The sequence below is a fragment of the Vidua macroura genome, chromosome 18, assembly GCF_024509145.1.
Source record: "Vidua macroura isolate BioBank_ID:100142 chromosome 18, ASM2450914v1, whole genome shotgun sequence".
Taxonomy (NCBI): domain Eukaryota; kingdom Metazoa; phylum Chordata; class Aves; order Passeriformes; family Viduidae; genus Vidua; species Vidua macroura.
Window position 1 is genome coordinate 4173155 of NC_071588.1, and position 15016 is coordinate 4188170.

General features: G+C 45.8%; 1 protein-coding gene across 2 annotated transcripts; it reads right to left on the reverse strand.

Annotated features, from left to right (window-relative positions):
* Window positions 1-27: 27 nt before the first annotated feature.
* SART3 (spliceosome associated factor 3, U4/U6 recycling protein) lies at window positions 28-14690 on the reverse strand. Of its 2 annotated transcripts, XR_008439944.1 has the most exons (20): window positions 14501-14690; window positions 13881-14007; window positions 13127-13231; window positions 11960-12144; window positions 10841-10946; window positions 9988-10112; window positions 9413-9568; window positions 8485-8623; window positions 8010-8117; window positions 7570-7647; window positions 7310-7368; window positions 6741-6850; window positions 6415-6527; window positions 5841-5917; window positions 5295-5460; window positions 4127-4572; window positions 3545-3697; window positions 2288-2475; window positions 1076-1417; window positions 28-269 (listed from the first exon to the last, which is right to left on the reverse strand). XR_008439944.1 is itself a non-coding variant. In XM_053994260.1 (19 exons), the coding sequence occupies exons 1-19, from the start codon at window positions 14666-14668 to the stop codon at window positions 1237-1239; spliced, it is 2790 nt and encodes a 929-aa protein (XP_053850235.1). In that variant the 5' UTR covers window positions 14669-14690; the 3' UTR covers window positions 28-1236. The 2 variants fall into 2 exon arrangements, 1 of the variants encoding a protein (XP_053850235.1); XM_053994260.1 differs by having other exon boundaries at window positions 28-1417.
* Window positions 14691-15016: the final 326 nt, after the last annotated feature.

Below are 15016 nucleotides of genomic sequence, written 5' to 3' on the forward strand. Positions count from 1 at the left end.
ATCATTTCAAAGTAAAGCCAAGTGAAATCAGCACAGAAAATAGTGTTTATTTGCAGTAGTGTTCGTGTGGTCCAAGTGAACTCAGCACTGGGGTCTCCCCTCACATCCACCCCTCTGGGTGGTGACTTCCAGGGTAGTTGACAAGCAGGGATGTTTCTATCCAAGATCACACCACTGTTGGAAAGCCTGAGGTGATGACTGAAGTGATTTCAGGATATTCAGAGCAGATGGAATGAGCTGCTTCAAGGCCTGAGGGACGCTGAGCACACCTGAGAGGTGAGGTACATCACTACACCCAGCTGCCAGAGGAGAAGTGCAGTTCCAACACCCACATTTAAACAAAAGCAACAGTATTTATAGAAAACCTTTGAGAACTTGAGTTTAATAAACCGAGAAACGTCAGCTTGCACTTCACAGTTGTACAAAACCATACAGAAACCACCTGCAAAAAGACATGAGCTAGCTAGGAAAAACAACCAAAAAAACAACCAAAAACCTGGTCCTCAGCAATAGCACGTCCAGCTTCATGGGAAACAAAAATTACCACCTAAGGATCAGCTCCTGACACTTAAAAATAATCAACTCAATGTCTTTTAAAAATGCACCATATAAAAAACAGGTCAGAACAGAACGGGAACTGGATACATATATATGTATATCTGTGTATCTACATATACACACATATGTATAGAAACTCTCCCAATACTAAAAGAGGCCATTGTGGTGAAGTTGGAGCATCTGCTGTTGGATTCTGCATGGAAGGAGATGGCAGTCCCTGCGTGCATGGGTTTGGGTGAAGAATGGAGCTGTTGGCAGAGAGAATGTCTGCAATCCCAATCTGAGCTGACCAGTGGAGCTTGCTGAGGTCCTCCCATGGCATCTCATTCGTTAATGAAAGAGAAAATTGGTGGAAAGTACTCCAAAAACTCCATGTGGCATCCGAGCTGTGCAGGAAATATTTCCCCCCTCGTTACCCTCAATATGAGGGATCACATTAACGCCATTTCACCAGAACAAAAGTGTAACTCTTTGCTCTTAGAGGAAAAAAAAAAAAAAAAAAAAACAAAACCACCACCTGGATTTGTGCCATCCTCCACTGATCCCAAGGAATGCAGCAGTCCAGTATTTACACGGGATTGGGACAGGCGTTCTCTCCTTGCAAAGCTTAAGGACACAACATGGCTTCCAGAAAGGCATTTCACATTGGACCAGACCCGCTGAGTGCACGCTCCTCGCTCACTTCTTCAGGAGCATCTTGGCAAAATCAGCATTGGACATCTTTTTAGGCTCTGCAGGGGGGTCAGAGGACGCTGCTGGTGAGTTCTGGACCATCCCATTCTCAGCCTTGGCCATGGGGTTGCTCTGACGCTGCAGCGCCCGAGGCATCATGGAGAGCTGTGTCCTTCCCTTCCCTCGCCTGGAAGAGAAAAAAATTCCCATTAAAACACACTCCTTCAGCTTGGGGGAACAACAAGGACTTGTTTGCTATAAGGAATGCACATTTCAATATCATTCCTGTCATTTGTTGCAGGGATAAAGCTTTCCACCGGTGTCTTTGAAGCACCCCCGAGTTCTGGCAGACAACAACTGCCCCACAGTCCCCAGGGTTGAAGTTCTGCTTTTCCACAGGGGCTCATCCAATACAGGAACACTAAAAAATGAAGGAACAGCTTCAATGTTCACTAGGAACAATGGCTGCTTCTCCTGAGGGAGAGGATGTGGAGGTTATTAGGGATCAGTGCCAACATCAGATCCAAGGGGATGGCCAGTGCCTGATCCTCTTGTTGCTACAGAACTGTTTCTGTTGATAAAGAGGAAAAATTTGCTTTTCCTCATCAATCTAAAAACCCGTTATTTTATGGTGCAGAACCTTTTAAATGTTCTTTCAGATTCACAGGATCCTACACTGATTTGGGTTGGAAGAAGCCTTGAAGATCACCCAGTTACACCCCCTGCCATGGGCAGGGGCACCTTCCACCACCCCAGGTTGCACCAAGCTCCATCCAACCCAGCCTTGGGCACTTCCAGGATCCAGGAACAGCCACAGCTTCTCTGGGCAACGTGTGCCAGGGCCTCCCCACTTTCCCAGGGATGGATTCCTTCCCAATATCCCATCTAACCCTGCCCTCTGGCAGTGGGAAGCCCTTCCCCCTTGCCCACATAAAAAAAATCCCTCTCCCTCATTTTTCTAAGCCTGCATATTCCAGCTAAGATTCCTCAACTTTAGCATATAAAGAACCACAGTATTTCCTTTCCAGGCAGTGCCAGGCACCCCTCCCTCACTCACGCTCCATAGATCTGCCGTGGTGTCGGGGCCAGGGAGGCCCTGCCGGGCTCGGGCCGGTCCGGAAGCTTCCGGAGCGGGGGGTTGCTGATCATCACCTTGATTACGTGGTCCTTCACTGTCAGCCCATCCATCTTCAGCACAGCCTGTGAGGCCTGGGTTTCATTCTCATATTCCACATAAGCCAGGCCCTAAATTAAGAAAAGAAAGAAGCCACATTAGGTTTTAGTGCTTCTCTAACGGCTGATGAGGAATTTGTAAACGAGGGAAACTCGACATGGCTCAGTCCCAATGGTCACCACTCCCAATCATCGTTCTCCTTACAAACCTGTATTTGTCTCTCACTCCTGATGCCCTCATGTGTGGAAATAATATTAAAAAAAGGAAAGAACCACTCCAAAAATGCTGTTCAATATAATGAAGTACCATGGCAGGCTCACACAGGGAAGGGCATCACCTCTCCCTGCTGTTACTCTTTTAAATGATATTCAAAGCCTTAAGCTGCATTTTTTTGGATTATCCAGTTTCACAGGAGAGGCATCAGGTTTTATATAACTTTCCCAAAATACATTCATTTGTGGTTTACACATAATCCCAGCTCAAACTAAGCTCAGAACAGGAGTTGAGGTTCCCAAGAGCACTCATTACAAGGTGTGCACACAACAGGAACTTCACCTGAGGTGATGCAAAGGGCAAGAAAATTCCATTTAAATCCATGAACACCACTCCCAAGATGTTCCTGTGGACAAGACCCACCACACAGACAGGGGCCAGGTGACAGAGTTTTGTCAGAGCAGCAACTCTTCAGAATCCCTTATTTAAACAAGGAGTCATTCATTCAGGGATGGAAATAATGAGTCCTGTCAGAGAGGGGGCTCATTTCTCACTGGCAAATCCCTTCCTGCAGCAGATGTTAGGAACAAAAGCCTCAGGAAATTGAAGAAAGGAGGATGGGAATTGGTTGCACAAGCTAAACCCCATTTAGTCAGTTATTTAAAAAACAAACCTTTACAGAGTTGCCTGTTAACATTTCCCCCTCCATCCCATTTTTCTTATGCAATTTAAGAAGTATTTTGGAAAAATTCCTTTTGGTTTTCTGCACAAAGGCACACTGGGCTGTATAAATCCAAGCATTTCCACAAGTATTAATACAACACCACACTGGCAACTTAATCAACCCAACTTTTTTGTCTCCAGACTCCATGACAAGCTTCTTTTTGAAGGATTCCTTAAAACCAGGAGTGTGTTAAGGATGCCTACCTTGGGTTTTCCAGCTCTGTTAGTGACCAGTCGAATGTCCTTCACATTCCCATGGGCTTTACACACCTCCTCCAGCTCCTCCTTAGTGCAGGAAAATGGCAAACCAGATATAAAGAGTTTATGTTTCTCCAGGGTAGTGCTGTACCTGAACACCTGGAGGAACAAAAAGGATGTTGGTTCACAAAGCAGCCAGAAACTCCAAGGATTTCAATTCCACACCCCAAAAGTAATTCCTGTTTGTGGGATCCAAAACTGTGCAGGAGCTCCAGAATGCAGAAATCCCCTGATTACACAACTCAGCTCTGGTACAGAACATCCCCAGCCAGGGGACTGGGAAACAAATGCTGACCAAGAAAGCTCTTCAGAAGATGAACCTGGATAGGTCCCACCACTAAACTGCTCAGATCAGCAGATTTCTGCCATTCTTGAGTAAACTATGACAATCCTGGTGCCTGGCAAAGTAACAGAAGATGCAAAAAGTCCCAAAAAAGTTTAAAGAAGCATGACATGAATTAGACACAACAGATTCCACCAACTCCCTTCCTGACATCCACTGTCCAACAGGAACCACCAAAACTTTACCTTAAAGTCAGGATTCTTGTTCTTGTCAACACAAGGAGACACAAACATGGGCCTGCCCTCCACGGCCGTGCGGTCCAAGGCCAGGGCCTGCCGAGCAGCCTCCTCCTCCCTGAACTGCACGTAGCAGTAGCCCCGGAAGGTGCCCTTGTTGTTGAACACTGCTCGGATCTCCACGACCTCCCCACAGCTGCCAAAGAGCTCCCTCAGCTTGGCTTCGGGCTCTGCCATGGTGTAGGAGAGGTTGCTGACAAACACGGTGACTTTATCCTTGCTGCTGTCGTGGAAAACTTTGGGGATGTCCTTGCGGCTGGTGGATGCCTTTTCCTTTGGGGCTGCTGGGCCATCTGGCTTTTCACTTCTGCCAAAGAGCCCGGTCTCCACCTCCATGTCCTCCTCTTCAGGGAGCACTCCATCACCCTCTCCCCTGTGCCTCTTGCTGGGCAGCTCTGATGGAGTGAATTGAAAAATGTTACAAAAGATTACCCCATTTCCTTCCCCACTGAAACTCCTCTGCCCTCCGCTCCCACTGTGGTGCTTGGAACTGGCACATGGAAGCACAAATACAATGACAGGTATTAAAGACACCACACAAAAACCTTCCTCAGGTTTTAAAAAACAAATAACAACAGATTATTCCACCAAGACAGCTTTAGATGAAAGCAACTGGAATATTTGTTCCTTTTTTCAGCCAGTCATAACTGACAGTTGCTGATTCATGTTCTTTTCTTTGTCTAATGGTTCTTTATTTAAAAAAAAAAGAAATCTAAAAGCTCACAAAAATCCCAGGGGCAACAACCTATTAAAGTCTTCTGTTCCCACCTCCAAGAAGCTGCTACAATTCTGAATAACCCAATTTAGACACATGGCTCAGCATCATAGGATGAGTCAGAAAAACTACTTTAAAGGAAAATTAAGGCAGAAAAAACCAAAATCACAATATTCAAAATAAGAAATCCCAAGAAAACTCTGGAAGTTCTTATAAACCTGTTTTTCTCTTGGTATAAAACCATTTAGCCTTGTTTGCATTTCACTCCCACACTGAACACTTCCCAGAAGAAACAGCCCTGGAAAGACACCAGTGCTGGCAATTCCTCAGCTCCCTCTACCACAAGACAACCAATAACCCTGTTGCCAGAGCTCTGAAGTTTCAATTTAATTTTATTTTTACCTTCTTCCTGTCCCCATTCACCCTCGTCATCCTCGTCTGCTTTGCGCTTGTCCCCAGTCTTGGTTTTTTTGGCTTTTTTGGAAGCTTTCTTCTCTGCCCTTGCCTGCTTTCTCTGCTCAGCTCTCTCCTCCTCCTGCTTTGCCAGAGCAGCTTCTTTCTCAGCAGCCTAAAACACAGAAGATTTATTTCTTTTTTTTTCACACTGGCTGCAGATTGCAGAGTATTTTCCAGAGCACTGAGCCCAGAGGGTTTTCTCCTAAGCCCAGCACTAACGGGGACATCACTGAAAGCTCATCCCAATTCTTTGCTCTCACAGCTTTCCTGAAGGCACATCACTCTTGTGGCCATCCAAGGGGCAAAAGGAGAAAGATAAAAAGCAGCAAGAGGTTGTTAATCATAGTTTTAAAGTAAAAATCAATAGTTCTAGGGCTTGAAGGCATTTCAGGCTTATCTGGCAGGAAGCCCCATTAAAAATGTGACATTCAGAGCAGCATGGATTTAATTTAGGTGTATAAAATGCTTTGGTAGCTCACAGAAGGTTCTGACCTTTGCTCTTTGTTCATTCACTCGAGCCAATCTGTTCTCAGTTTTCTGAACAGCTGCATCCCAGTCTTCCAGTGTTCCTAAAGGATAAAATTAAAATAAATTTTAAAAGCCTTTTATTTAGCTTTCTCATAATTCAAAGATACAATTCTGGAAAAATAAGAGTCACTGACTTCATGGCACTTGCTGTTCATATTTAACATTACACATAAGAATTCTATTTATAACAACTAGCCTGCAAGGCAAAAAAAAAAAAAAAACCAAGAGCCAAGCAGAGCAGAAACCTCTCATTAATAATGCAAGACTCCAAAAAGGCATGGAAAAATCCAGTGATTTCAGAAAAGCATGGAAGAAAAGAGCTGTCTGTGGACTTGACAGCAGTGAAAAGTGAGACTTCAGTGGAGCACAAAACACAGGATCAAAAGCCTGTGTGCCACCTCTGCCTAACCAGGCTAAGAGATGCAGTAATTAACTACCTTCTGCCAGTTACTTAGTTACCTTCTGTTAATTAATCACCTCCTGCCTGTCACTCAGTGACCTTTTGTCACTTCGTCACCCCCTGGCAGTGCCCAGGTACCTTCTATCCTCTCGAGGGTGAGCAGCACCTCGCAGACGTGCTCGGGGTAGTCGCTGGTGCACTGCACTGCTCGGTGCAGGGCCTTCCTGCAGTGCTGGGTGTCCCCGTGGGCCCTGCAGGAGGGGACAGCACACTGAGGGGACAAAGCACACCCAATTCCAGCCATGCAAACATTCCCCCTCCTTCCCCAGCTGCTGCAGTACTCCTGGAAGCAACAGCAGAGCCACCCCCAAGAAGCTCAAAGGTGTTTTGTAAACCCAAACAAAACACATTTGTTCTAAACTGTTTTCTCCCACAGATGAGGAAAGTAGAAAATTAATTACTACCTTTCCAGGTTGTAATATTCCAGCCACATGTTTGCATATTTGGCATTTCCTTTAGTCATGATGTTGTCCCAGAGCTCCCTGGCTTTCTGCATGTTGTTACACAAGCGGGCCTGCAACAGAGCATCCGAAATATCCTTCAGGATTATTTGTTCAACATCATTAATCCCAAACCAAAAAAAAAAAAACCGACAGATGCTGCAGACAGACACAGCAAGATTCATCTGAGCCTTACAGGGGTCAAAATAAACACCTGACATAATCCTACTACTGATAATCCTTCCCTGCCCACCTCTCCCATTAATCTTGGTTCTGGCTCCCACATCCATTTGATTTTGGTCATTATAAAAGTAATTACAGAGCTGTTTCTGAACTTTTTCGTTTTCTTGTTGATGAATGTACCTAATAACTTCTCAGACTGAGAAATTGGTTTGTGTTTAGGAAGAGGAGCAAGGGAAGAGGGGAAATGGATTGGGAAAGGACTGTATTCCATTGTTGGAATATTAAAACATTTTATTTTAAATCCACTTTATCAGGTTCACCAATTTAAATACAGCAGAGAGAAACATCACCTCAACTCTTGCCCAGTTCTGCATGATGGTGCAGGATGGATCTCCACTTTCACTGAACCCTAGGAAGAAAAACAAGGGCTGTTGCACTTGGCTCTCAGAAATATAAGTGTTTATTAAACAGGTCCCACATGGAGATGAAATCTTTATCTGCAGCTTTCTGAAACATTCAATATTCTTGAAGACAAATATTGTGTGGAGAACTGATCTTACAAAAATGATTTTGAAGAGGAGAAAACAATACTTGGGATGATTTCACTTACTTTCTTCTACTTCTTGTTTCAAGTACTCCACAGCTCGTGCAAATGCAGAGCGCAGCTCCTCCAGCTCCTTACTGGAGTCTGCAGAAAAAACAAGAACAGCCTTAAGATAATAATTGAGTTTTCATTTCCCACCCAATAAAATGATCTCCTTAATACCCACAATGAATTTATTGGGTGAGCAGGGGGAGATGAAATTTATGATTTTATAATGAGTAAAACTCACTACATGAATAATTTAAAAAAATCAGACCTCAAAAATACAAGGCAGGGCATTTTTGCAATAGCAAACCAACCAAGCTCCTATTTTTTATAGACATTAACTGGCCAAAAAATATTTTTTTGTGAAAGATGAAAACGCTGTTAATTTTCTTAAAAAAAGTAATAGCCAAGAAGTACAAAGAAAATAGTACAGATATTTATTCTGTATTTATCATACAGACCTTGTGTAAAATCCACCCTTCTCCTCAGGTAATCCAGGTAAGCCTGCCAGATCTCTACATAGTCTGTTGCTTGAATAAAACCTGCATTCAGAGCTTTTTCAAACATTTCTGAAAGAAGAATGGGAATAAAACCAGTTACTTTCCATGTACTGTTAAAATTAGCAAGTTACAGTGATAGCACAAAGAAACATCTACACAAACACCACTGGTTTCTAGGAAGACAGGAAAAGAAATCCTCCACAATAAATTGGTTTAGGAAGTGAATTCAAAGGCAGCTGAATTCAGGAATGTTCATTCCAAGCTGTTCATTGCTTGCTCAGGGTGAAGCTGCTCAACCCAAAGCAGCTTTGCCCTTGCAGGACCTGCTGCCCGTGGCAGCAGCAGGATGAGAACAGATCCTGCAAGTCCCATTTGTCCCAGGCTGCCTGGAGTGCAGAGAGCAGCTCTGAACTGCAATTGCTGGTTCTTTCCTCACCAGAAATGATGCTGTGCTCAACCCTGTGCCTCTCCATGGCCAGCAGGTACCTAATCCACAGCCCAACAGTCCAGGGGCAGTTCCTGACAGCGCGGTCATGAGCGGATAAAACCAATTCCTTCACCTTCAGCTGCCTGTCCTGAAAGAATCACACAAGAAAAGTGAAGTTCCTGTCAGCCAGAGAGACCACCCGAGACAAACATCAGCTTATAAAGAGCCAACACCTAAAACCCAGCACTTTCATTTAATATTTAAAAAGCTCAGATGGGTATTTTAAAGTCTGTATTCCTAAAAACCCAGTGAACACCTTCCAGTGAGGCAAAATATGCTCAGGAAAGAGTGACCAGGCTAGTGAGGTGTTTTCTGACAAAATAAATAAATAAAGGCACTGAGTGAATTCCCAACTGTCTCCTAGAATGTCAAGGATACAAAGAAGGAGCACACCCAGCCTATTTGTGGAGGTGTTGTTCCACCTGCAACCTGCTGTGTCCAGATGGGAAGAGAAAGAGATGATGGAAAAACAGAGCCTGGATAAGCTCCTGCAGGGAGTCACCCTGATCCCTTAATCCAGCCAGCTTCTGTCCTGCCTCTGGAGCTCAGCATTCAAACTGCACTAACAAACCCCCCTGGAAAGAGAGGCTGAACATCTGGGTTTGCTTCAGTGCCCACACCCTGTAATTCTGCAGAGAAAACACAGCTAGAGCAGAGCAAAGTGAGAAATGCTCGCAAGAGGAATAAACACATCCCTGAAAACGGGGAAACCAAAGGTGAGGTGAAAATCAGTTTCTGGAAGATTTACAGATTAAAGGACAGGACTGAGGTAGAACTTAATGGCTGTTTATCAGCAACTGAGATTAAAAAGAAACAAACAAACAAAAAAAAAGGCAGGAAAATAAATCTGCAAACATTCCTGAGTTTATTTCCTTACCAAATACTGGTTGTAGCGTGCCCATAGGTCTGGGACAAGGCAGTTCTCAGCCAAAGCTCTCTCATAGATCAACTGAATCCGAGCTGGGTCACCTGCTTTCATTTCAAAATCAATGTAAGCTTGGTATTCTGCCAGCTTTGGGGTTTCAGCACCCAGCTGGAAAACAACCAGGGAGACACAACATCAAACTCTTCAACAAAGCAAGACTCCAACAGTTCAGCTGTTCCTCAGAGCAGCTCTTGTGCAAGATTTCAGACAAGAAGTTTGTCTCTCTATCAGCAGCTGTTGATTTTCATACACCTATGAATGAGCCTGAAATCAGTCAGATCCTGGGTTTATTCCCCTTAACCCAATCCTGGAAAACACACCCAGAGTCCTCGTGTGCACCCAAGGGTGGTCTGGCACACTCAGTGTGCCCCATCATTTCCAGCATTCCCAGTATATAATTGTCAGTATTCCCCCTGCTGACAAAATACCCCAGGTAGGGACTAGAAAAATCATAAATTTGGGAAAAAAAAATTACCCCAAAGCAATCCCCTCTTAGTTTTGAAGGAAGGTGTGAATGCCAGCATTACCAGTGCCTCCTCGTAGGGTTTACACTTCTCCAGCTGCTGTAGAGCTTTTTTGTAGTTCTTTATTGTTGTTTCTGGAATGGGCTCTTCTGACCACTCCTCATATTCAGCATATGAAGCCTCCATGTCTATTAAAACATGAAATCCCATCAATTATGCATTAAGAAACTAAAAATTCAGATTTCAATGTTTGGTTCCAAGATAAATTCCTATTTTTACTTATATAGTATTTATAATTTCTTTAGAGTAAATATTTAAGTTTTTATCCTCTTTTGGTTCTTACTGTCACACTGCTGCATTCTTAAATCTCACACAGTGTTCTATAACATTTAATCTCACACAGTGTTCTATAACAAACTCAGGGCAAGTTGTATTAAAGCTGCTCAACTGGAATTAGAAAAGCAAAGTGGCAAAATTTTCCCCAAGGCTTTAGAGAAAAGAGAACCCAAATTCTTTCCAGATGGAAATGAAGTCAAAAGAACTGTGCTTAATATTCTCCCACAAGCAAGAAAAGGGACTCAAGGAGCTTAATGCAGGAACTAGAGAAGGCAGAATTCCAACAATCCAGCTGCCAGATACTCCCTTCTAAGGGTTTTATGCAGCAATCACAGCTGAACTCCTCATTTTTAAGTCACATTCTGTGCTCCTCACTTGCACTTTGAACATCCTCAAACTCCCAAACAGCTGACCCAAGTTCCAACAACTCAGAACATTCCTGAACCGGAGGGATCTGTGCCTCATCCAAGAGAGCACAAGACCTCCAGCTGCACTTGGTGTGGCTGTGCCAGGAGAATCCTGATGCCTGGAGCATCACCCAGCTGCTCCAGGCCCTCTGTCCCAGCATTCCAGCCCTTACCCAGCAGTGGGATCCCCAGCTGGCGCCGGAAGAGCGTGTGGATCTTCTCGAGCTGGCTGCACAGCACCTGCTGCTGCTCTGGGGATGGAATGCTGCCAGGAGCTGGCTGCAAGCAAAAAAAAAAAAAAACAGGGAAACTCAATCCATTCCCTCCTGTCCCAGCTGATGGACATGAGAGGGAATTGTTTATGAGCTGAGGGAGCTGAGATCCAAGTGAATACATGATCCTTGAAGGGCACACAGGGCCAACCTGCATCTCAGTCGCTGCTGGGAAAGCTAAAACTTGGGAATTGCTCCCCTTGGAAGGTGGATGAATGGGAAAAGCATTCCTGACTGAAAGCTGAAACGAGCACAGGGAAATGATCACCTGAGAACAAGGAAGCAGCAGGTGACTGAGCCATTTCACAACCCCACCATGCTGCCAAAGAGGGTTTCAGTAAATCCCTGGGGTGTGGGGAGAGGATCTAAAACTTCCAGCCTTAATTGTGTTTGGGAATGAAAGAACATCCTCCTGTTACTCCTTTGTTAGGGATTGAAAAGGACCTTTGAAGATCAAATAGTTCCCACTGCCACCATGAGCAGGGACATATTTAAACTTCCATCTCTTATGTAGCAAATTATCAAAAATAAGGAAATATTCCCATTCTGGCCATCTTGGAAAGGAGACTTTTGCAGATTTCAAACTGTACTTTCCAGGTATAAAATACCCTCATCCAAAAGTCTGTGGATAAAATACCCTCCTCCACAAATTGTGGAATAATGAATGAGTTAAAAGCTGGACAGTCTAGGAATTTAAACTTGGTTGACTCTGTGCAGAAACAGCCACAGAACATTGTTTAATAATGGAGCATTTCAATTTAAAGCTGTTCTTGGCACCACAGTCAGCAGCAGAGCCAAACTTTGCTCCTGGATTTGAGATGATTTTAGGATTTTACTGCAACACAAATCCATGACTTTATCAGCCAAATGCACAGAATGGTTTTCCTGGAGCACAGGGTTGGTTTCTACACCTGGAAAGAAACAACTGAGACACAACAGGAAGGAGACAGCTCCAGGTGACTCCAGGAGCTGCACCAGAGCTTTTTTTTTTGGGATGGGAGCCCAGGGGAATAGGCTCACCTGTGCTGTTTCCAGGATGGCATTCTCAAATTCCCTGTAGGCTTCCCACAGGGCCGTGCCCTTGGTCACGTGCAGCCCCACGGCCGTCAGAGCCCGCTCGAAGATGGACCGGACCTTCTCGATGCCTCCTTCCTGCCCAATGCCTCCAATGGAATACTGGGCATATTCCAGCCAAATTTCAGGACCTAAACAAGGTTAGGAGAAGCAGGTGGTTTGATCTTTTCAAAAATAATAACAAGGAAATGCAGCTCTGCTCCCCCCAAACGCCTCATGTGCTGCGTATAAATAGAAAAACACATGGTGGTGTTCTTTTTTATCCAAAAAAAGGTAAAATATTTGGGGATTGTATTTATGCTGTTGGTTCAGCAGCAGCAGCCCCAGTTTCCTTCTGAATGGTGTCACTCCTGTGGTGTTGCTGAGAGGGACTGGCCCTGCCTGTCACCTCTGCCACACAAACCACAGGAGGGATGCACCAAGATGCCTGAACAGCAAATTCCTGTTTCCTGAACTGGGACCACAGAGCTGTCACACTCTGGAATAATTCAGATTAAAGCAGCTCCTCCTACTCCTCTTTCCAAACTCCTGAACTTCCCTGATCAGCAACTCCTGAAGCAGCTGAATCCTGCAGGTGGAGGAGAGGTGGGAGAACAGCACTGGGTGCCTGGCACCACTCCCACCAACACCAAATTCCATTTAGGGACCCCCAGGTTGGGACTGCCCTGGGTTCCAGAAGTGCCTCCAAACCCCAAATGAAATCCAGCAGATCAAGAGGATAATTCCTCACTTCTTCACCTCCATTCCTTCTTTCTAAGGGATCACCAACACCAGGTAATGTCACTGATGTGACATTCTGTACACAGCTTTTGAGGGGGATTTACCTCCATATTCCCTCCACTTCTTCAGGCTTCATTTTTCCAGCTCTTTACCCCAATTCCCAAAGAACTCGGGGATTTATCCCCAGAATTTTAAGCTACAGCTGCAGCATCTCCTGAGGAATAGAGAGACCAGACACCACATCCTTCCCTTGCATCACTTCACATTCAGATTTTAGAAATTAATTTGAAATTTTGACCCAATTTCTTCATTATAACAGATGCAACAGACTTCCCTACAAAGCCAAATCTGGATACAACAAAACCCATTTTAGAACATTTTTGTATGACTTACAGATGTAATCTTTGACAGCTCTTTCAAACAGCTCATAAACCTTCTCTCTCTCAGAGATCTCTGAAGCCATTTTTATCTCATCCTTCAACCAGTCCAGCCAAATTTCTGGAAGGAAAAAAAAATTAGAACACATCATTAATATTCAGAAATAATAAGTTATGTCCACTTGGTGAGTTTTTAGCAAAAAACTTAAAACAAAGGAGGGGGAGTAAAGCAAAGAAAGCTCCACAATTCCTAATTAATTTCAAATAAAAGTTGGGCAGAGAGCTTTTCAATTGGTGCTAAACAAGCACCTTTTTACTAAAGGGAAAAGTTGGAATTTCTCAGGACTTAGAAGATGATCCCATTCCACCCCCTGCCACAGGCAGTGACTCTTTCCACTACCCCAGGTTGATCCAAGCCCTGTCCAACCTGGCCTTGGGCACTTCCAGGGATCCAAGAACAGCCACAGCTTCTCCAAGCAACCTCTGCCAGAGCCTCACCATCCCTTTCCAAGAATAAAATCCCACAGCCTCTGTGATATTTCCATCACCTCCAAGTTAATGAGTAAAAAGAGAAATCCCCACTTCAAGCACCCACAATTTCTACCAGCGGGGAATTTTCTTTGCTGCCTGCCCGTGAAATTTTTAGCAGGGGTTTGCTGAGCTCTGGATCACATTCCCTGACTGAGGGTGCTGAAAATTGGCCTAAAGATTTGATTTCAGTGCTGAAGCATCTCGCACGGGCGATGTGGGGAGCAGAGGATGCTCTGTACCTTCAGTGAGGGGGAAGAGCTCACTCATCTTCTGCCGAGCTCTGCGGAGCTTCACCAGCTCTCCCTCCTGCCGGAGCAGCTTGATCAGATCCAAGTGACAGTTGTAGTCAAAAGCATTGATGGAAAGCTTTTAAAGGAAAAAAAAATAATTCCATTTTAAAAGCCGTGTTGAGTGATGGACGCGAAGAAGTCCGAAAGCAAACCACGCGATTGTCGTGGTGTGATTTGAGCCAGACAAGGCAGAGTTTCCTCAGATTTAACCCAACCCCAGACACAGCCGCGGCCGCTCCCTCGGGTCCCGCCGCTGCTCACTGAGAGAACTGTGCTTTCATTTCTTTAAAGGCAATAAAAACCGCGGGCAGCCGGCTCAGATTTCTCAATGAACACAAACTGCCTACTAGGACTTCCCTCTTATTTCCCTTTCAAAAAAAAAATCCCAAGCTCGTCAATTTTCATCTCAGACTCCAAACATCCACGGCGGAAAATCACGGAATATCCCGAGTTGGAAGAAACTCACAAGGAGCACGGAAATTCACATCCCGACACTTCCCGGCACAAACCGCCGGGGCAGACACGGATTATCCCCGTTCCCGCCACACCCGCTGCCCCGCCGGGCCCACCTGCTCCTCCAGCCGCTGGATCTCGGCCTCGTTCTCCTTCTCCTCATCCTCGCCGTCCCCGGACGAGTCCGAGTCGCCCTCATCGTCCGAGTCCCCGCCCGACTCGGGGTCTCCCTCCGGCAGCCGCTTCTCCTCCTCGGCCGCCGCCTCAGCTCCCGCCGCCGCCATCTTATGCAGCTCCGCTCGCCGCCCGCCGCGCTCCGACGGCCGCCGTGGCTGCCCCCGCACCGCCCGTCCCGCTGCTCCGCCCCGGCGCCGGCCGAACCGGGCGGGAAGAAACGGGATCCTTAGCCCGCCCCGCCCCGCACTCGCCCGCGCACCGGGGCAGCGCTGCGCCGAGTGCGGCCGCGGCGCGACCCTTTGTCTTCTGGACCGCGGCGCAGGCAGAACCGCGGGCACCCCGCTGTGTGACCATCAGGGGGCCTCCGAGAGGGTCCGTGGCGTGCGCGGCGCCGCTTGCCCGCCATATTGAGTGTGGCGCCGCGTGCCGCACACGCGCCGTCTGTCGCGATGGAA